The sequence below is a fragment of the Myodes glareolus genome, chromosome 9, assembly GCF_982192425.1.
Source record: "Myodes glareolus chromosome 9, mMyoGla1.1, whole genome shotgun sequence".
NCBI lineage: Eukaryota > Metazoa > Chordata > Mammalia > Rodentia > Cricetidae > Myodes > Myodes glareolus.
The window spans coordinates 103,099,692-103,120,131 of NC_142034.1; the positions used below are offsets into that span (position 1 = coordinate 103,099,692).

Sequence of the window (20,440 nt, forward strand, 5' to 3'; positions counted from 1 at the left end):
TGAAGAGAAACATTGCGTTGGCCACATGAACATACATGTGCGCGCGCGCATACACACACACACACACACACACACACACACCACTCAAATGCACTCATTAGCTTAGGAAACAAAACCACTAATATCAGACTTGATTCAAGGCCCAGTTCTGAAGCCATACTTCAACCTGCCATTCACAGTGGCAACCAAGAGTCAAACAATTGCAGCATTTCCAGAGATTCCTTCTCTGGAATCTCTCATACATGAGCCTCCCAAGCTTCCTGACTTGGAAATACCAGACCTTCTGTTCCCTTATAAACTCCAAAGTCCTTCAGCACAGCTTTCTGTGGTTTGTGTGTGTGTGTGTGTAAGTGAGTGTAAGTGTGTGTAAGTGCATGTGTGTGTGCTGGGGATGGAATCCAAGGTCTTTCACATGCTAGGCAAGTGATCTACCACTGAGCTACATCACAGCCTAATCTCTCAATATTGCTTACGTGCCTCGGTTTCTCTTCTGTCTCTTGAGATCACCTGAAACCCCTGAAGGAAGTGAAAGTCTTAGCTGAGAGTAGCAGTTTCCGTCAGTCTCCTCTGTGTCATGGTCTTGAGCCGCCTGCCCACTCTAAGACACAGGCTTGAAAGCCATTTCCTCCTTTGTCTATGGCACTTGCCTCCTCCTGCCCAATCCTAGTCTTTATCTTCTTCCATGAGCTCTTGGAACAGGGTCACCGTCCCCCAAATTCTAGACAGCTTACAAGGTGGCAAGAACACAGTATTGTTCATTTTTTAAAAAAATTTTATGCACCTGGAAAGATGTCTCAAGTGTTAATGCTGCTTGCAGCTCTTTCAGAGGAGCAGAGTTCAGTCCCCAGCATCCCCGTCAGGTTGCTCACAACTGCCTGTGACTCCACCTCCAGGGCTACAAGGCCTTCTTCTGACCACCATGAGCACTGCCTGTAACTCCATCTCTGGGGCTACAACGCCTTCTTCTGACCAGCCTGTACACATAAAATATTATTATCTTCATAACTGAAGCACAACAGCAGCTACCATCACACTTGCTGTCCGTTTAGTGGACACTTTGGGAACCTTTAAATCTTGAGTTCATTGAACCCCTTTTCTCACAGCATTGTCATTAACCCAAGTGAAACAAAACAAAGCCTCCACTGTGGGACTGGAATGGTGGAATGCGCTGGGGTGGCCTCTTAGGGAGGTGTGGAAGCCTCAGGGAAGGGCAGTTTGCAGAAGGCCCATTCGCCAAAAGGCAGCCCCTGCCCTCTGGTGTGCGCAGATATTTCTTCAGAAGAGGAAATTGTCTTGTCACCCACATGTTCCCTTCTCAAGTAACAGCCCCTCCCATGGCGGCAGCAGAAGATGTGGCTGGCCATTCATTGTTGTAATCTGGTTCTTCACCCGAGAGACAGGAATGTAACTAGTTAAGGTGGGAGTGAGACCTGGGGGGTGACATGTGTGAAGCTCGTCATACAATATGAGGAACTTGGAGTATCTCTGCCATCTTCCCTGCACCGTTCCTAGGTGAGGGGAGCATCTGGTGTGCGGGAAGGTGCTGCAAGCTTGGGGCAGGGTGCTGTGCTAGCTACCCGTCTCACTGCTGTGACAAAACACTTGACAAGAACAATATAAGGGATCCTTAGCTTGTCTCACAGTTTAAGGTAGGCATAGTGACAGCAGAGGGAGGAAGTGGCTCACACTGCATCCACAATCAGGAAGCAGAGGGAGATGCACGCTGCTGCTCAGTTCTGAACCCCTAGCCCACGGAGTGATGCTGCTCGCATTTAGGATGGGTCCTCCCCTCTCAGTCACCACAATCTAGAAACTCATAGCCCTGGCCACAAGCTTGTCTCCTTGGTAATTCTAGATTCTGGCAAGGAGATAATCAAGATTAACCATTACAGGTATGAAGTTAGTGGGCAGGGTCTTTCTTTGTTCATCCCCACATGACTTGAGCCATCTGCCCTGGGCTGGGGCAGATAAAGAGGACCTTTCTTCACATTGGGTGAGCAGGGTCATCTCTGCCTTTCCCCACTTTTGGAACCGCCAGCAGAGGAGAAGGCATATTTCAGTGACCTTGAAAAAATTCCTAAGCAATCAGGAACATGGGGAGCATGGCCCCCAGAGGCACTGGAAGCCCTGGGTGTGAGTGGAAGCAGATTTAGTGTGGTGAGAGGATCCAGACTGGGAGAGGAGAGTCCCTTCTCTGAGTCCCCCCATAATAACTTCCTTTAACTGGGGGTTTCCATGTGACTGTCACCCTGCACCACGCCACCCTTGGCCTTTCGAGGTTCTCTCCATGTCTCCAGAGAACTGATACTTAGAGAGGGTAAGTCACTTGCCTAAGGCCCCACAGCTGGGCCTCCAACTCCCATCTCAGTGCATGATGTCCCTTTGTTCATACCTTCTGGCTCCTCTCACTCCCAGCCCTCATCAGTCACCTGTGAGACAGCTGAGTGTGTTTTTCCTCCCAGGCCATAGTCTGTGTGCCACCATGGAACTGGGGCTTCCAGAGGGCAGCTACCTGGAGCTCCTTAACAGCGATGCTGACCCCCTCCACCTCTACCACTTGTGCGACCAGATGGACCTGGCTGGGGAGGAGGAGATCGAGCTCAGCTCAGGTGGGCCTTGTTTCTCTCGGCTGGCTGAGACAGCCTGCAAGCGTCAGGACCTTGGACAGCTCCCAGCCCATTGCCCTGCCCCTCAACTGGAGACTGTTGCTCTCCTTCCCCATCATCCCTCCTGTCAGATTCCTTGGATTCACCCTAAGGGCTTTTCCTTTCCAGAGCCGGACACAGACACCATCAACTGTGAGCAGTTCAGCAAGCTGTTGCAGGACATGGAAGGGGATGAAGAGACCAGGGAGGCCTATGCCAACATCGGTAAGATGGTAGTGGGACCAGAGAAAGGACAGAGAAAAAAATCTCCACTAACCTCACTGGGGTTAGTGAACAACAAAATTTCCCTCCCTCCAAAATTGTAGCTGGGGGGGGGGGCAGTTAGAGCTGGAAGAGGACTGCGGGGAGGAAGGAGAGAGGGAGGACTAAGGGAGCCAGGTCCCTTCCCTGATGACTGTCAAGCCAACCATGGCCTTTATGGTACTTCCCTTCCTTTCTTTCCTTTTCTTTCTAATTTTTGTATTATGTTCATTTTATTTTATTTTTGAGACAGGGTCTTATCTAGCCCAGGCTGTCCTGGAACTCACTATGCATCCTAGGCCAGTCTCAAACTCACGGCAATTCTCCAGCCTCAGCTCCCCAGTGCAGGATCATAGGCACACATCACATGACCTTCTCCGGCATCTGAGCCACCAAGTTTGCCATTGCAGCAACTGACTTTGGCAGCCTATTCATGTATGGCCAACCGAGTCCTTGGTGTGAGAGCTTCCTGCTTACAGACGAGGAAACTGAGGCTGAGGGAGGTGATGCAGCCTCAAGGCTAATGCACATGGCCAGAAGCAGATGTGAAATCTGCTGCCAGGGCTTCCTCACTTCCAAGTCCTGACTTAAGCATGAAAAGGAAGTACCTGAGATTGAGCAGGTTGCTATGGCATGTCCAGCTTTGAAAAGAGATTCAGGGCCAGAAGGGTAGCCCTGTGGGTTAAAGGCAATTGCCACCAAGCCTAATGACCTGAGTTTAAGGTGGAAGGAAAGAACTGATTCCTGCTAGCTGCCCTCTACATACATTCCATGGCACTGGTGCATGTGGGTACACATACACAAATATGCGTGCACGTGCACACACACAAACACACACACACACGCATACACACACACACACACACACACACACACACACACTGAATTCCTGGTCGTGCAAATGTCTTCCCACTAGCTCCAAGTCACGTACCACGTTGTTTGCCATCATTTCTGGAGTGTCTCCGGTATACTATGTTGAATGTTCTGAACACACGTCTAGCCATTTGTGTCCACCTCTGGAGAGAATGTGCTGTTTGTTCTCATTGTTCAGATGAGGAAACAGGAACCAGAAACATTAAGCAATCAGCTCGAGATTGTCCAGCAAATGGAGCTCATGGAGAATAAAGACCGAGTTTGAGCTCAACCCCAAAGCCAACGTTCAATGTTCTTCTTTGAGTTATTTTATGATGTAGATATGTTTTCATGGGCACATTCTTTGCTCATTACATGAAAGGCAACGTCTGCCTGTTGTTCATTCAACTTACACTGAGCCACGTTTATAGAGACCCTACTGTGCACCAGACCTAGAAGGTGGCAGCCCCTAGGCTTGACCCACAGTAGGACTTTTGGGAGACCTTCTGACTGACTTTGTGCTTCCTCCCCTGGCAGCGGAACTGGATCAGTATGTGTTTCAGGACACCCAGCTGGAGGGCTTCAGCAAGGACCTCTTCAGTAAGTCGGGGGATGCTGATAGTGGCCTTGCCTCAGTTTCTTCCTGACCTGAAGAAATGTCTGGCAGCCTCAGCTACTCACTATAGAGACCCTAATGGGGGCTCTGGGATTTGACATGGGTCTCTGGTGTTTCTCTAAAGTAGAGCACATTGGAGCAGAGGAAGGCTTCCGTGAGAGCGTGGAGGGCTCTGGAGAAGCCGGACAGAGGCCCCAGAAGAGACGTGAGTGAGCCCCTCATTTCTCAGATCTAGTCCCTCCTTATCTATCTCTGCAACCTGCTGTGGTCACAGTTACTCCATTAGGTCCTGTCTTCCTCCCTACCACAACCCCCTGCCACTGCTTCCCAGGGAGGAACAGGCATCTCAAGAGTAAAGCTCCCTCCTCCTGGTAGAGTCTCTGTGGGCTGCTTCGGTTCCTGTTCCTCAATGACTTTTGAGTCCCACTTCCCCTTCCCTTAGGGTATCTGAGGGAGGTCTCTTTAAGCTATGGGTATGGCCTCAGCCAGGATTGGGTTGGAATCCTGAATATGCTGTTTATGAGCTGTGTGACCTTGGCTAGGTATCTACACCTCTCTGAGCCTCCTGCCCAGTCTCTTGCCTACTTAGTCTGTCCTCACCTAGTGGTCATCGATGCTTCGCCATACAGATTATGGCATCCCTGCTTTGCTGACCCTCCAGCTGTCACAGGATACATTCTGAGAGGCCTGTGTGGGCCATCCTTCCTCTTCTGACTCATGGAGAGACACTACATTGGCTACACTCTTTTCCCCATGTGGCAGCCCATGCAGACTGCCACATTGTTCCTCTTCCTGAAGCACTTCCTCTCTTCCTGTAATTAGGTCCTTCAAAACCATTAGCCCACCTCACCCAGGAAGCCCTCCCTGACCACTCATCCACATAAAGTCACTGTCTTATTCACGTTTAGCTCTCTTTTTTAGTGTGTTTGTTTTATGTGTATGAGTGTTTTACCTGCATGCATGTCTGTGTACCACATGTATGTTTGGTGCCTACAGAGGCCAGAAGAGGGGGATGGTGCTCTGAGACATCTCTCTAGTCACTATATGTTTATTTCTTGTGTGAGGTGTGTGTGTGTGTGTGTGTGTGTGTGTGTGTGTGTGTATGAGCGCATGTGTGTTGTGGGGATGAAGCCCAGGCCTTTGGAATGCTACACAAACACTCTACACTGATCTGCAACCCCAGGCCCTGCACATTTATTTACTGATGGCATGGGAATCTGGTGCGTGCTGTAATCTAGCGTGCCAAGAAAGGGCAGTGGGAGAGTTTGCCTCCAGCCCATCCTTTCCTTAGCACTTCCCCCTGAAGGCAGTTTGTGACCATCTCTCCCTCTGAACCTTGTCAGAAATACTCTATCACTTGCTCCACCCCCACCACACATACCAACATACATATGAACATAAACTTACATATATGCACAATATATACACACGTGTACATATGCATATACACACAAACATATGTACATGTATACAAATACACACATACAGATGCACACACTATTTCACTCTGCCCTTACCATGTCTTGGAGGGCATTTCCAGATTGCTGCTGGAGAACACAAGGATCTGTCTCCAGAATGCCCCCCCACTTCTCTTCTTCTTCTCTGTTTTCTTCTCTCCCTTCCTCTTTGCAAACTTTCTTTCTTATTATTGTGTGTATGGGCACACGCACACTATATGAGTATGTCCATGTCAGACAGCTTTGCAGAGTCAGTCCTGTCTTTTCACCTTTACATGGTTCTGGGGGTTGAACTTGGGTCTCTGGTCTTGCATTACAAGTATTGTACCCACTGAGCCACCTCACAGGCTCCTCGATTTTCTTTCCTTTTGCCCTTTCTCTCCCTCTTCCCTTTCTCTCTCACTTCTTTTCTTCCCTACATCCAACCTTCCTCACTGCCTCCCTCCATTTCTGCCTCCCTGCCTACCTACCTACCTACCTCCCTTCTTCCCTGCCTCCCTCCTTTCCTGCCTCCCTCCCTACCTGCCTTCTCACCTTCTTCTCTCCCTCTGTCCTTCCATTCTTCCATCCCTCTGGCCCTTCCTCCCTCCCTTCTTCTACACTGAGCTAAGGTATGGGTCCCTCTGTGAGCAAGCATACCTCCCCTCTTCTTGAATTCAACAGTTAATATTGGGACCTATGTGCCTTGAGCTGCTTCACCCATTGGTAGATCTCTTGATCCTTTTGGGGCCTTCCTAGTAAATTAGAGCCTATGATTCCCCTTGCTACATACCTTCCAACATCCTGACTCTTCCACAGCTGGCCCAAGCTGGGTCCTTGGGTGGCTGCCCCACAGTTGGCTATATAGGTCTCTTGTTGAGAGACATGGTTTTTGCCACTGATCTGTTAAGACATTCTCTGCTTTTCACTGTTGTCTGGAAGTGGACAAGTGCGTGCAATGGTATAGCATCCATAGAGGAAACATTAACGCTCTCTGGCAGGCTATGGGGGCAACCTGGGCAGAGCCCAGAGCTGCGGGCTCCAGTGGTTTTATAGCTCTAACCTCACCTGATCTGTGATTTTGTGCCTCTGCCTCTCCTCTACTCTCACCTACCTGCCAAGATTCTTGTAGTTGAGACTTGGGCTCAAGCAAGAACTGGCCAACACCCTAAGGAGTAGGGAGAAAGTGGTGCATGGTACTTCAGGTCCTCAGGAAAGGTCACATGACCTGTTGAGAACCAAGAAATTCCCATGGCTGGGCACATCCCAACCCAGGGCCACTGATCTCAGGGTTCTCTCTGCAGGCTCCGCAGAAGAGCACGCTACGGACTCCAAGCACAGGAAGCTAGGTGAGATGGGCAGATGATCCAGAGAGCCACTTTGGAGGAACATAGGCCTCCTCAAATGTAGCACAAGCCAGCATTGAACACCAGGAATCAGGGTTGAGAGTAGTTCAGGGGTAGAATGTGTGCCTATTGTGAACAAGGTCCTAGGTTGCATTCTAGCATCATGGAAGAAGATAAAAAGAAGGAGGGGACAGAGGGAAGAAGGGGGAAGAGAGAGAAAGGAAGAGAGGATGGAAGGAAGGGAAATCTGAAGAGAGACCAAGGGACAGAGGGAAGAAAATAGCTCAGAGAAACGAAGTCGCCTAAGATCACACAGCTGTGGGAGAGTGAGTACAAACAGAGACGGTGATTTCTCAGCCTGCGCTGTGGTACGAGACTCATCTTCTGTTACCTCCAAACCTCTCTCCTACTAGCTTCCATGGATCCCCCAAGATGATAGAGAGGTAGCTTCAGTCCTTAGGGAGTCCTAATCTGATGAGGGAGCAGGACCCACCCCATTTCACTGCTCTCCCATTCGGTAGAAGAGAGTGCTGTGTCCACCTTCATGGGAACACATGGTTCTGCTCCCATACATTGGACAGAAGCTGGAGGCTGAGGGTGGTGCTTAGTCTCCCAAGAGTTTAGTGACTTGCTGTCTCCGGGTGAGAGGGGCTGGAGTTATGGTTATGGGCCTAGACATAGGTTTCTTGTGTGAGGTTTCTAGGGAGGCCCCTAAGCCCAGCTACAAGGAAAGGCTGAGTATTGTTGGCATAGATCAACAGCTGAGCAACTCAGCTACTTGGGGTCAGAGGGGGACAGTCATTTCCTTCAGCTCCCAAGAGAGAGATTCTTGCTGTCCTGGCAGGCCTACCCCATTCCAGGTGTCCATCCAGCCTCTAACTCACCCCTTTCTCACAGCCGAGCCCTCTTCGGTGCCCATATTGACTGGCAGCTTCCTGATGGGGCCAGCAAGCCTCTCCACCATGTCTTACTTATCACCTGCTCTATCCAATCAAGAGCCAGTGTCCAGCCATTTATACCTAGAGGGAGCTGTTCAGACATCTGGTATGTTGAAGGATTGGAGAAGATGTGAGAAATGAGAGCCTCTTGGGGGGGGGGGGGAGCTGAATGTTAACCCCACATCACTAAACAGAAGTACAAAAATGGGTGCTGTGGATGGTCCCCCCTCACTGCCTCTGTCTCCTGCAGGGCCCCCCTCTAGGTCCTCACTGAACTGCTTGGATCTCCCCATCGGACACATCCAGCTTCTTCCCACTCTGCCCCAGGGACTTTTGCAAATCTCAGGGGCTGGCACAGGTCTCTCCAGTGTTCTGATCTACCACGGTGAGTGTACAAGCCAGCATCGCAGCTGAGGGTCTCTCCTTCCTCCCTCCCCCTGACCTGCTCTCTCCGGCAGGCACTTGGAATTGTGACACAGCACCCATTCATGAATTCTCCCTCCCAACAACACCTTTCCCTATCCTCATTTCCCCCAAAGTCACGGTGGTCTGCATAGGTGACCAGACTCACAGCCTTCTGTGTCACTGTTTCCTTTCAGCTTAGTTTTTCCTCAAAACAAAAAGTTAAAAAGGATTTTGTTTTAATTGTGTATGTGCACACAAGTGAGAATGCTTTACTGTAGTACCTGAAGAAGCCATAGGTGATTTCTCTCTGGAGTTGGTGTTACAGGTTGTTGTGAGCAGCCTGACATGGATTCTGGGAGCCAAACTCAGCATCTCTGGATAAGTAGTTCTTGCTCTTTGTTACTGAACTATCCCTTCAGACCTTAAACAAACAAGCAAGCACCCTCAGCTTTATTTTTAAACTCTGACATCGGTGACCCTCATTATGAAGCCAAACAATAAGAGACTCCAGAGTTAACTGTCCCCTTGCCCCTCCAGTGTGTTGTGGGCAGTCTTGTGTGTACCTTTGCATGACTCTCTCTAATTCGCCTTTTTTTCTGATCAGTTAAATGGTGCCTGTTGACACACCATACTGAGGCTTCCAATAAGCCCTGGGAAGGCATGTCTGGACTCTCAGGGATGAGGATGGTTCCACTACAGCCCACAAGCTCCTTTTAGGGCTGCATGTCTGTTTCTATTTAAGATAATGGTGTCCCAGAAGCAAGGGAGCAACTCCTAACATGTAGGAGTGCCAAGAAGCATCTGTCCCGAGTGCCCTGTGAGCTGACTGTGTCCACTCCACGGATGGGAGCTGGATGTAACTTGGGGTTTCCTCCCCAGTTTCACCCTGAAATGCCTTCACTAGGAGGTTTCCTCTATCTCCAAGCTCGCCAACCACTCACCTCAACAGCAGGAAGAGATCATTTATTCTGGAGCCAGACAGGAGTAACCATTGCCAGGAACACAGATTTACGATGCCCCAAATACCTCAATCCAGCATGTCAACAGCTAAATGAACTTTTAGTAGTAACAGACCAAAGAGAGTTATAAGCCAGGTCATCTTTCAGATACATTAGTAGAAACCCCAGCCAGGTTACAGCAAAGCAGGGTACCTCTGCTAGAGTCCTCGGATGCTACCTGCTGGCATTCTTAGCCTTTGGGTGGTGGAAAAGGCATCCCCTGGTACATTGCCAAAAGGATTTTTTTTTTACCTGAAGTCTTAAGGATGCTAGGCCAAATACAGGGGTAGGCAATTAATGTCTATGAGGGTGGGTGCTAAAGACACCCCAAGACAATTTGGCTCTGGACCTGCAACTTTGCAGCCACAGAAGCTCTAGCTATTCAGTCAGCCTTTACCAGAGATGCAGCACCCCCACCCTGGGAAAGTCAGTTCACACTCCACAGTGTGGGTGAAGGGGTGACCCAGCACACTCCCAGACGAGTCCTTAACGATTCTTACGCTCTTCTTTTCCTTCCGTACAGGTGAGATGCCCCAAGTCCACCAAGCAGTCCCTTCAGGCGGCCCCACTGTCCCCAGCCTCCCCGAATCCCCAGGGCGGCCGGGCTCCACCAGCCCCTTTGCACCATCTGCAGCTGACCTGCCCAGTATGCCTGAACCTGCGCTGACCTCTCGTATTGATGAGACGGGTGAGGACCGGGGCTCTAAAATAGGCCTTGGAACCAAGATGGAGGGCTTGGGGAGGAAATTTCTCAGGCAGTCAGAGCTGCCTGAAGAGGTGGGCAAGTCACATTCATGGGTGACTGGTCATGAGGAAGGGCGTGTGAGGGAGGGTGTGTGAGGTCTGGTGAAGCAGGGAGTGTGACTGAGGGTTGGGTGACAACTGGAACTTGTCTGTCCATCCAAGCAGAGCCATAAGCCACAGGCCTCCTGTTGATCTTTAGGGTGTAAGAGCACACCCAGCCTGACTGGGCCTTCTAAAGCTGGAAATCCAGGCTTTATTGAATCCTATACTTTTAAATTTTGCTTTTCTTTGTTTGGAGACAGGGTCTTTCTGTACATCCTCAACTGGCCTGCAACTCAGTATGTGCCTATTAGACTGAATTTAAACTTGCAAAAATCCCCCTACCTCACCCCCTGAAGGCTGGGATTACAGATACTATAGTGCTTGACTTGCAGTAATTTTTAAAACACTGGTTAAAAGATGTTTGTTTGTAAGTACAGCTGGCTAAAATAAAGATCTCATATACAATTGAGCTGCCTTCTTGTGACCTGGCCTTGGAGTCTTAGGCATGTGGTTCTGTCCTCTGGATGCCCCTAATACTGGCAAGAGTCAATGGGAACCCTCCAGACTCTGACTGACATTTGTTTCTCCATCCTCAGAGGACACATCATCCCCCTCCCCATGTCAGGAAGGTCCCGAGTCTCCCATCAAGCTTCCAAAATGGCCAGGTGAGTAACTATTGAGCCCCTCTGTCCTGAAGACCCAATGCAAAAAGCACTTCACTTCACCCATGCAATACTTAGCCAACCCCTCGCCAGCGCACTTGCTCGTTCATTCATTACTTATTCATTCATTTATCACCCAGTTGATTTCCTCACTGTTGCAACGTCTGTTCAGCCATCCAAGCAGTAGTACACAGGACATAAGTCCCTATTCCTAGGAGTCACCTGTGGGAACTGAGCTTGCATTGTGAGAGAGAAGATATAAGAGAACAGAGTGAGCGAGCGGATGAAGGAAGTGAGAGAAAGCTAAGCCACTGGATGGTCCTTCTAGGTCCACCCCTAAGCTTTGCATTAATGCCTTTCCAGCCCCTGTATCACCCCCATTTCACAGATGAACTGTCCTGAAGCATAGTGGGGCATACAGATGTTCATGGCCACGCAAACAGAGGAGGCAGGATTTGACTCAGACACAGGGGCTCCCAAGTTTTAGCTCTTTCCGTTGCTGTTGACATTATTTGTTCAGAGACAGACTCTCACTATGTAGCTCACACCCTTGAACTGACTCTGTAACTCAGGCTGGCCTTGAACTCACATCCCTACTGTCTCAGTCTCTTGAGCACTAAGACTATAGGTGTACAACACCATGCCCATTGCCTTCGTCTTCCTTTCTTCCTTTTCTCCTGTTCTCTTTCTTTCTTTCTTTCTTTTTTCTTTCTTTCTTTCTTTCTTTCTTTCTTTCTTTCTTTCTTTCTTTCCACTTGCTATGTAGTTAAGGAAAACTTTGAATTTCTGACCCTCTTATCTCTATTTCCCAATTCCAGGGATTATAGGCATGCACTATCACATTCATGGTTTTGAAACCCAGGGCTTCGTACTCACAAGGCAAATACTCTACCAACAGAAAAAACCTCACCAGTCCCACTGTCTTTTTAAAGGCCTCGAATTACATTCATTTATTTCTTTGTATTATTCGGTGTGTGTCTGCATATGTGTGTATATATGTGTGCATGTGTCCGTGCATAGTACACACGTCAGAGAACGCCTTGCAGAAGTCGGTTCTCTCCTTCCACCATGAGGCACCAGGGGTGGAACTCAGGTGTGCAGGTTTAGTGGGAAGTACATCATTGTTAAAATGATGGATTTCATCCTGACAATTTCATATATATATATATATATATATATATATATATATATATATATTATTTTATTCGTACTCACACCCTTATGATCTGTTGTTCCATTTCCTTCTCTCCCAATGGTCCCCTTCCTGTCACTAAATGCTCTTACTTCTATTTTCATGCCCCCTACACACACACACACATGTATACACACACACATATACATACATACATACATACATACATACATATATGCATATATATTATCTATATCTATGTATCTGTCTGTCTGTATGTTTCTAGGCTCCATATATGAAAGGAAACATGTAATATATGTCTTTCTGAGCCTGGCTCATCTCACCTAACTTGATGAATCCACAAATAACCAACTCTCTTTCCAAACTCCATAGGGATGAGTGGCCCAGCCTAGTGGTAACTGAAGGGGCTGGGGAGCAGTTGAGTGGTAGAGGAAGTGCCCAGAAATCTGAACACCCTGGGTTTCATCCACAATAAACATCCTGCCCCCAGACACACACACACACACACACACACACCCATCCCATAGAGCAGCCAGTTTGGGGTCATCCTGGGCTACAAAGCAAGATTCTAAATCAAAAGCTAAGAAAGAGTTTGGAACTGTAGCCCAGCTGGTGGGCTGTAGTTCAGCCAGTGGACTGTAGCTCAGCTGGTGGACTGTAGCTCAGCTGGTGGGCTGTAGCCCAGCCGGTGGACTGCTCGCTTACCATGAATAAGGCCCAGGGTTCAACCCCAAGACCACAACACTAAGGAGGTGGAAGCAGGAAGACCAGAAGTTCAAGGTCACCCTCAGCTATTAAGTGAGTTCAAGAGCAGTCTGGGTTATATGAGCCCCCATCTCATAAATAAATAATTGAAAAGGCAGAAAGAAATGGATAAAGAGAAAATTAATGGGTGTTGATGAGTGAATGAGCCGCTGACTAGAAACTGAGCAGTGGATGGGAAACTGGTGAGGTGAGAGGAGGCTCTGGCCACCTCCCCTTCCCCACCCCCCACTCTGCTAACTCTCTGGCTCACCCTTGGCTTTCCTAGAGTCTGTGGAGCGGTTCCAGCACTCCCTGCAGGACAAGTACCAGGCGGAGCCTGAGAGCCTGAGCAGTCCCCTGGTAGCCATGGAGCTGATACGGGCCAGGTTGGAGAGAGGCAGCAACAAGAGCCAGGAAAGGGAGCTAGCCACTCCAGACTGGACAGAGCGCCAGCTAGCCCATAGTGGCCTAGCTGAGGTGCTTCAGGTTGTCGGCGACCGCCGCTGGCCACGAGAGACACAGGTGGTCGCCGTGCTGGGCAAGGCTGGCCAGGGCAAGAGCCACTGGGCCCAGATGGTGAGTCAGACCTGGGCCCGTGGCCAGTTGCCACAATATGACTTTGTCTTCTATGTCCCTTGTCACTGCTTGGATCGTCCAGGCGACTCCTACCACCTGCGGGATCTGCTCTGTCCCCCAAGCCTGCAGCCACTGGCCATGGATGATGAGGTCTTAGGTCACATCGTGAGGCAACCGGACCGTGTCCTGCTCATTCTAGATGCTTTTGAGGAGCTAGAGGCCCAAGATGGTCTCCTGCATGGACCATGTGGACCTCTGCCCCCAGAGCCCTGCTCCTTCCGGGGACTGCTAGCGGGGCTGTTCCAGCGGAAGCTGCTGCGCGGCTGTACCCTGCTCCTCACGGCCCGGCCCCGGGGCCGCCTGGCTCAGAGCCTGAGCAAGGCAGACGCCATCTTCGAGGTGCCCAGCTTCTCTATTAAACAGGCCCAGACTTATATGAGGCACTACTTTGAGAACTCGGGGACAGCAGGGGACCAAGACAAGGCCCTGGGCCTCCTGGAGGGCCAGCCCTTTCTCCTCGCCCACAGTCACAACCCTGCTCTGTGCAGGGCCGTTTGCCAGCTCTCCAAGGCCCTGCTGGAACAGGGCACGGACACCCAGCTGCCTGGTACACTTACAGGACTCTATGTCAGCCTGCTAGGCCCTGCAGTTCGAGATAGTCCTCCGGGGGGCTTAACTGAGCTAGCTAAGCTGGCCTGGGAGCTGGGCCGCAGACACCAAAGCACCTTGCAAGAGACCCAGTTACTATCCGTGGAGGTGAGGACCTGGGCAGTGACCCGAGGCTTGGTGCAGCCCGCCCTGGGGACCGCAGAGGCCCAGCTGGCCTTCTCTAGTTTTCTGCTACAGTGCTTTCTGGGTGCTGTGTGGCTGGCACAGTGCAATGAAATCAGAGACAAGGAGCTGCCACAGTACCTGGCCTTGACCCCAAGGAAGAAGAGACCTTATGACAACTGGCTGGAGGTTGTACCACGCTTTCTGGCTGGATTGGTTTTCCAGCCTCGAGCCCAGTGCCTGGGCGCTCTGGTGGAGCCTGCAGTGACGGAAAGGAAACGGAAGGTTCTTACCAGGTACCTGAAGCGCCTACAGCTGGGGACTCTGCGGGCCGGCCGACTGCTGGAGCTGCTACATTGTGCCCACGAGACACAGGAACCTGGGATTTGGGAGCATGTAACACAGCAGCTCCCTGGGCATCTCTCCTTCCTGGGCACCCGGCTCACACCCCCAGATGTGCACATACTGGGCAGGGCCCTAGAGACGGCCAGCCAGGACTTCTCCCTGGACCTTCGTCAGACTGGCATTGAGCCCTCTAGACTGGGGGACCTCGTGGGACTCAGCTGTGTCACCAGTTTCAGGTGTGGGCAGGACGCAGGGCAGACGTGGACTGTAGCTCTGGGGACCCCTATCCTATGAGCATGGCGTCAGATGGGCAGGACAGTCCCCTCCAATTTTAAGATGATAATGCTGGGGGTCAGAGAAAGGTAATTAGCCACACAGCCCGTGGGGGGAGAGTGTCGTTGCTCTAACAAATATTTGAATGCCTGCCACGCGCCAGGCACTGAAACACATCTACAGTCTCAGCCTAGCCCACGTCCAGATTGTCCCCATCCTTCGGTTGCCACCACGCGCCACCATTTTCTCATGCTCAAAGACATGGCCCCTGCGCGTCTCTGCCTCAGTCTTCTCTTTCTCTCTGCTCTTTGTATTCAGGCCAGAGCAGCCTTCCCAGAATGAGAATGAGAATGAGGCCGGGTTCCAGGGGTGCTCGCAGCCCTGCAAGGATACCCTGCACCTCAGAATGGGCTCTGAATTCTTTCATTTGACTCATTGAAGTCCATTTTGCAGTTTACTTGAGCACTTCAGGGTATCTCCAGAAAAACTTCCTCCCCTGTTCCCGATAAACAGATTTTACTCAAGTTATGAGGTCTGCCACAGGTGTGCCCGGAATTTAGCGCTGAGCTTCCTGGCAGTCAGAGAAAAAGTGGGCCTTTTCAAGAAAGGTAAAGCAATCAGGGCCCGTGAGGTCAGGGGAGGTGGAGATCGAGCTAAGGAAGGAAAAAGATGTGAGGAGATAGGTGGTCCCCTCATGGAGCCACTGTCTCTAGGTCTGAGGCCCTCCCTCCACAGGGCCTCCTTGAGCGACACAATGGTGCTATGGGAGTCCCTACGGCAGCAGGGAGAGTCCCAGCTACTCCAGGCAGCAGAGGAGAAATTCACCATCGAGCCATTCAAGGCCAAGTCTCCCAAGGATGTGGAAGACCTGGACAGCTTGGTGCAGACCCAGAGGTGAGAAGGCAAGGGCTAGGAGGTGGCTCCAGGCTATGTGGGTGGGCTGCGTGTCACATGCATGTCCTGTCCACAGAGCTGCCGAGTGCCCTGACTCTTGGTATGGCCACCCAGGCCCTCTGCTGCAGTCCACCCAGACAGGGACCCCAATTTTGCCCTTTGCCCCATTCTAAGCCAGGCCCTTGGCTAAAGCCAAGGAGACATCACCTGCTGGGGATTAACAAGGATCCCATCGGCATCTGCTAACTGAAGGGACCCTCGCAGCCTCTCACGCAACCTGGTCCGATTTCAGCCATAATAGAGCCAAGGGACGGAGGACAAGAAGAGGGGATACAGCATCGCCTACCTAGGTGCTGCTGAGTGCCTGTCTTTCTCTCTCTGGACCTCACACATGCTATGAGCTTATCTCCACTTTTAGTTTTTATTTAGAGGCAGGGTGTTACTAAGTTGTTCGGTCAGGCTGGCTGGGATTGGATATGGAGTTGAAGCTGGCCTCCACATGATCCTTCTCTCATCCTCTGAAATGACTGGTGATAAATAGGCTCATGTCACTCAGCCTGGCCCTAAGGCTCTTCTTTCCAAAGTGTTTTATATTTAATGATGTGTATACATGTGTGTCTGAGTGCCTATGAGGCCAGAAGAGGGCATCAACATCCCTTAGAACTGGAGTCCAGGCAGTTATGAGCCAAACTCCGCTTTTCTGCAAGACCAGTACAAACTCAACCACCAGCCCCCTAAAGTCATTCTTTTCAGTGGAGGATCAACAACAGCTCCCAAGAAAGACAGTCTTGGAGGTACACCCGTGGGGATACCCCTACTTACTGAAGCCTTTTCTCTCTAGGCTGAGAAACCCCTCGGAAGATGCAGCTCCAGATCTTCCTGCCATCCGGGACCTTAAGAAGCTAGAGTTTGCGTAAGTGAAGGGTGGACAATTGCCTTGGTAACCCAAGGTTGTTTCTGCCATCTTAGCTGATCTGGGACCAGAGGCATGGTGAGTGGGTGGGCAGAGCCAGGATGATTCCCGCCCTCTCAGTTACCACTGGGAAAGCAGCATCCATTGCTGGGTGTGACCTGTCTGGGTGAGTGCAGGAGATGTTCAGAACAGCAGAGAACAGGCCCATTTGCAGGACAACACACATGTCCACCCCACCCAATATATAATGCACACACTTACATGTTCACACACTCACATGCACACGTATAACACACTCACACACTTGTGCACACATGCCTTGCACACACTCATGCACTCACAACTCACAAACATATAACACACTCACACACAGATGCCTTACACACATACTCACATACATACATATAACACACACATACACACACTGACAAGCACACATAGAACACACTCACACATTTGTACACACACATGCCTCACACATACTCATATTCACATACACACGTATACACACACGTGTACACTCAGACACACATGCATGCGAACATACACACACACACACACACACACGTGCATGCATACCCAGGAGCTCATGTTTATTCACTCATAAAAGCTCTTTGAGGAGCAGAGGCTGCTGTCCATGAAGAACATGTGCCAGCAAGTTCCCTTGCAGGGTGGGCTGGGGACTTCCTGGAGGAGGTCGCATCATCACAGAAGCTTGAGAAATTGAGAATGAACTCACAGGGGCTGGAGAGGAAGTCTTGAAGGAATGCCAGTATGCCCAGACCACAACCTCACACAGAGGGTGTCCCCAGGACCTCAGTTTTGGTCTTTTCCCTGCTGAACTAGAAATTGCATCCTCTTCCTGTGCCTGGGCTGGTCGCTCCCCTGGCCACATGTACTCCCCGAGGGGAATGCAGAGCCTGGCCACTGCCCTTTGAATTCAGGTGTCCTCACGATCTGCAGAGACTGGACCCAGCCTGGGTGCTGAGTAGACTTACTAGGGTTCCCAGTCATGCGCATGCTCAGACCCCACCCTGCTTCATACTTGCTTCTCTGGGTGTTCCCTCAGTTAGAAGGATCCTTCCTGAGAAATTCGGCTGTGTAACTCCAGTGAGCTAGGGTCCATCTTACCTAGGTTTGGTCTAATTGGGCACTGAGAGTCTCAGCAAACTGGGATAGTTGGTCCCCCAGCCTACGCAGCCAGGCCTGGCAGCCACCTCCCTGAGCAGTACCACCAGGGCAGAAGAAACAGATGATGGAGCGCAATAGGTTCTAGGGAATCTAGGGTGGCTGAAGGTTATGACAGGGCCAGGACATGGGCCCTGAAGAGCCCCAGGAGTTATATTTAGTCTGACTGCCTAAACAGCTCGTCCCTGCAATGCTGGGGATTGAGCCCAGGGCCTTGTACTTACTAGGCGAGCATTCTACCACTGAGCTATATCCCCAACCCATTTATTTGCTTGTTTGTTTATTTTTTTTTTAGAGTTTCATATATTCCAGGCTGACATCAAACTTGCTATATAGCGAGGTCAAGCTGTATAACCTTTAACTTCTAACCCCCCTTGCCTCTCCCTCCAAAATGTTGGGGTTATAGGCACACTCCACCACACAAGCTTATGCAGAACAAGGAATAGAACCCAGGCTTTGTGCGTGCTAAGCAAGCACTCCGCCAGTTCAGCTACATTCCCAACTCATGTGTTTCTTATTTTGAAAAGAGGTTTTAATATTTGCTTCCCCTTGCCTCAGCCCTGCCAAGTGCCCAGCATTGAAAGCACGCTCCACCACCGCTGTTACACAGCTTCTCAACTGTCAAGCATTTCCACCTCGTTATCCGAGACAGCTGGAGGAGGGCACTGCTGTCCTCTCTCATTTACAAATGGGCATAATGAGACCTGAGAGATGGCACAGTTTGTTCAAAGTTATAAGCACCAGGTTAGCTTATCTACTCGACTAACAAGCTCTGTCGGTGTTTGGTCCTCTTAGAGAGGAGATCGGGCCGGCCAGATGTGGCGGCACACACCTGTAACACCAGCACTTGGAGACCTAAGGTAGGAAGACAACAAACAAGTCTAAGGCCACTCAGGACTCCACAGAGAGCCCTTGTCACAAAACAAAGATCCTAGGAGCCTTTTACAGAAAGTCTCCTTCGTGGGAAGAGCTGCCCAGGAAGATAGTCAGTGGGCAGATTTGGAAACTGAGGCTAGGCGATGTTAGTGATGTGCCTGCAGTCCCAGCTGGTCACCTACTTGCTGCCAGCTCCTCTGCACCCCTGCAGATAATCAAGCCCCTCTTGTTTTCAACAGAACATAAAACGCCAAATTTGTAAAGAGGTAAAAATATTGCTGAAAAGAGGAAATGTCTGAAGACAGCCACAGGGTGCTTTCTGGCTTTGAATTATTTTCAGCTTAAAAAGTCCCTCCCTGGAGGTCGGAACTGCGCTCTGGGTACCGGAGGTTACAGAGTGGAACAGGCTAGAGCCAGACCAACAGCCACCTACAGGTTGGAAGCCCCGAGACGGTTCTGAGGAAGAAAGGAAGGAAACAAAAGACTATTTTGGGTGTCACCCACCCTGCCAGCCTCTTCGGCTGTCTGATCAGTCCACTTGAAAACCCCACATGTACGTAGGGTGCAGGTGGACACATGCCACTTCCTAGTGTACATAAAGCGCTGGTTCAGTCCCCAGCACAACCTACCTGGTGGCACACAGCTGCTGTCCCGGCACCTGAAGTTAGAGGCAGGAGAACCAAGTTGGAGTCTTAACCTAGAGAGCTCGTCAGGCTCAGAGCCTCGGCCCTCCTCTCCCCTCTCCCCGCCATAATCTTCCTGAGTCCCAGCCTACCCTATGCTCCTCCTTCTGGCCTTCAGTTTCCTGAAATGAGATTCAGCCCTAGGCTTTTGCCACGGCAGCACCTCTGCCCTGACTACTTTTCCTTACACAGCAGATCTACCCAGGCCCTTGCTGCCCCCTGTTCATCTTTTTTTTTTTTTTTAAGTGACATTGTGTGCTTGCTTATTTGTTTAGATGTATGTATGTGCATGCATGCCTTGGTGTGCCTGTGGAGGTCAGAGGACACTTTGCAGCAGTTGGTTCTCTCTGTCATGCTGGTCTCAGGCCCCAGTGCAGACCCCTGTGTATCTCAGGGTTCTGAGGCCCTTTCTGAATCCTGCACCATGAGTTTGTAGCATTTCTTATCTCCCAGACTGGAGCCTGACCAACCCTGTGATTATCTCTCCCCCCAGTGGCAGCTCCACGCAGGTGGGAACTTCTGTTTGCTCAGGGCTTTCATGCCTTAGTCTGGTACCTGGCAGACAAGCAGTGAGATTGGGTGATGGCCTTTCTGTTCCTGACAGCCTCCTGAGATCAGTACAGAAGGACCCAAGATCCAAGGGTGAAGGATCCCAGGGGACCCCAGCACAAGGCTGAACCCAGCTCCGAACTATGGCCTTTCCTGAAAGCTGGAGGTTCCAGAGTTTGGGCCCCAGACATGGAGGACATTCCATAATGAATTTATGTTACTATGTACAGTAATCTCTTGATGTTCACAAGCATGTTCATTTAAACAAACAAATCTTAAGTGGTAGTGTGCCTGTCAGCTTAGTACTCGGGGAGCTGAGGCAGGAGGATGATGATTTCAAGGCCAGCCTGGAGAGGGAGAGAGAGAGAGAGAGAGAGAGAGAGAGAAAATCAAAAAGCAATCATAAGAATTCCTACTGCTGGGACTGAAGAGATGGCTCAGAGGTTAAGAGCATTGCCTGCTCTTCCAAAGGTCCTGAGTTCAATTCCCAGCAACCACATGGTGGCTCAAAACCATCTGTAATGAGGTCT

The 20,440-nt window shown here is 50.5% G+C and overlaps 1 protein-coding gene across 12 annotated transcripts in view; it reads left to right on the forward strand.

The window, feature by feature from the left end:
* Positions 1 to 20,440, forward strand: part of Ciita (class II major histocompatibility complex transactivator) — a 53,034-nt gene that overhangs the window by 19,054 nt on the left and 13,540 nt on the right. For 8 of the 12 annotated variants that reach the window (XM_087910828.1, XM_087910830.1, XM_087910824.1 and 5 more), the window contains exons 2-13: positions 2,463 to 2,609; positions 2,775 to 2,870; positions 4,296 to 4,358; positions 4,499 to 4,579; positions 7,115 to 7,159; positions 8,054 to 8,200; positions 8,345 to 8,479; positions 10,021 to 10,185; positions 10,880 to 10,948; positions 13,129 to 14,770; positions 15,543 to 15,701; positions 16,543 to 16,614. In XM_087910828.1, the coding sequence (XP_087766954.1) occupies positions 2,463 to 2,609; positions 2,775 to 2,870; positions 4,296 to 4,358; positions 4,499 to 4,579; positions 7,115 to 7,159; positions 8,054 to 8,200; positions 8,345 to 8,479; positions 10,021 to 10,185; positions 10,880 to 10,948; positions 13,129 to 14,770; positions 15,543 to 15,701; positions 16,543 to 16,614 (2,821 nt within the window). The remainder of the gene's footprint in view (positions 1 to 2,462; positions 2,610 to 2,774; positions 2,871 to 4,295; positions 4,359 to 4,498; positions 4,580 to 7,114; positions 7,160 to 8,053; positions 8,201 to 8,344; positions 8,480 to 10,020; positions 10,186 to 10,879; positions 10,949 to 13,128; positions 14,771 to 15,542; positions 15,702 to 16,542; positions 16,615 to 20,440) is intronic. The other 4 variants (XM_087910831.1, XM_087910825.1, XM_087910827.1 and 1 more) reach the window with 4 other exon arrangements.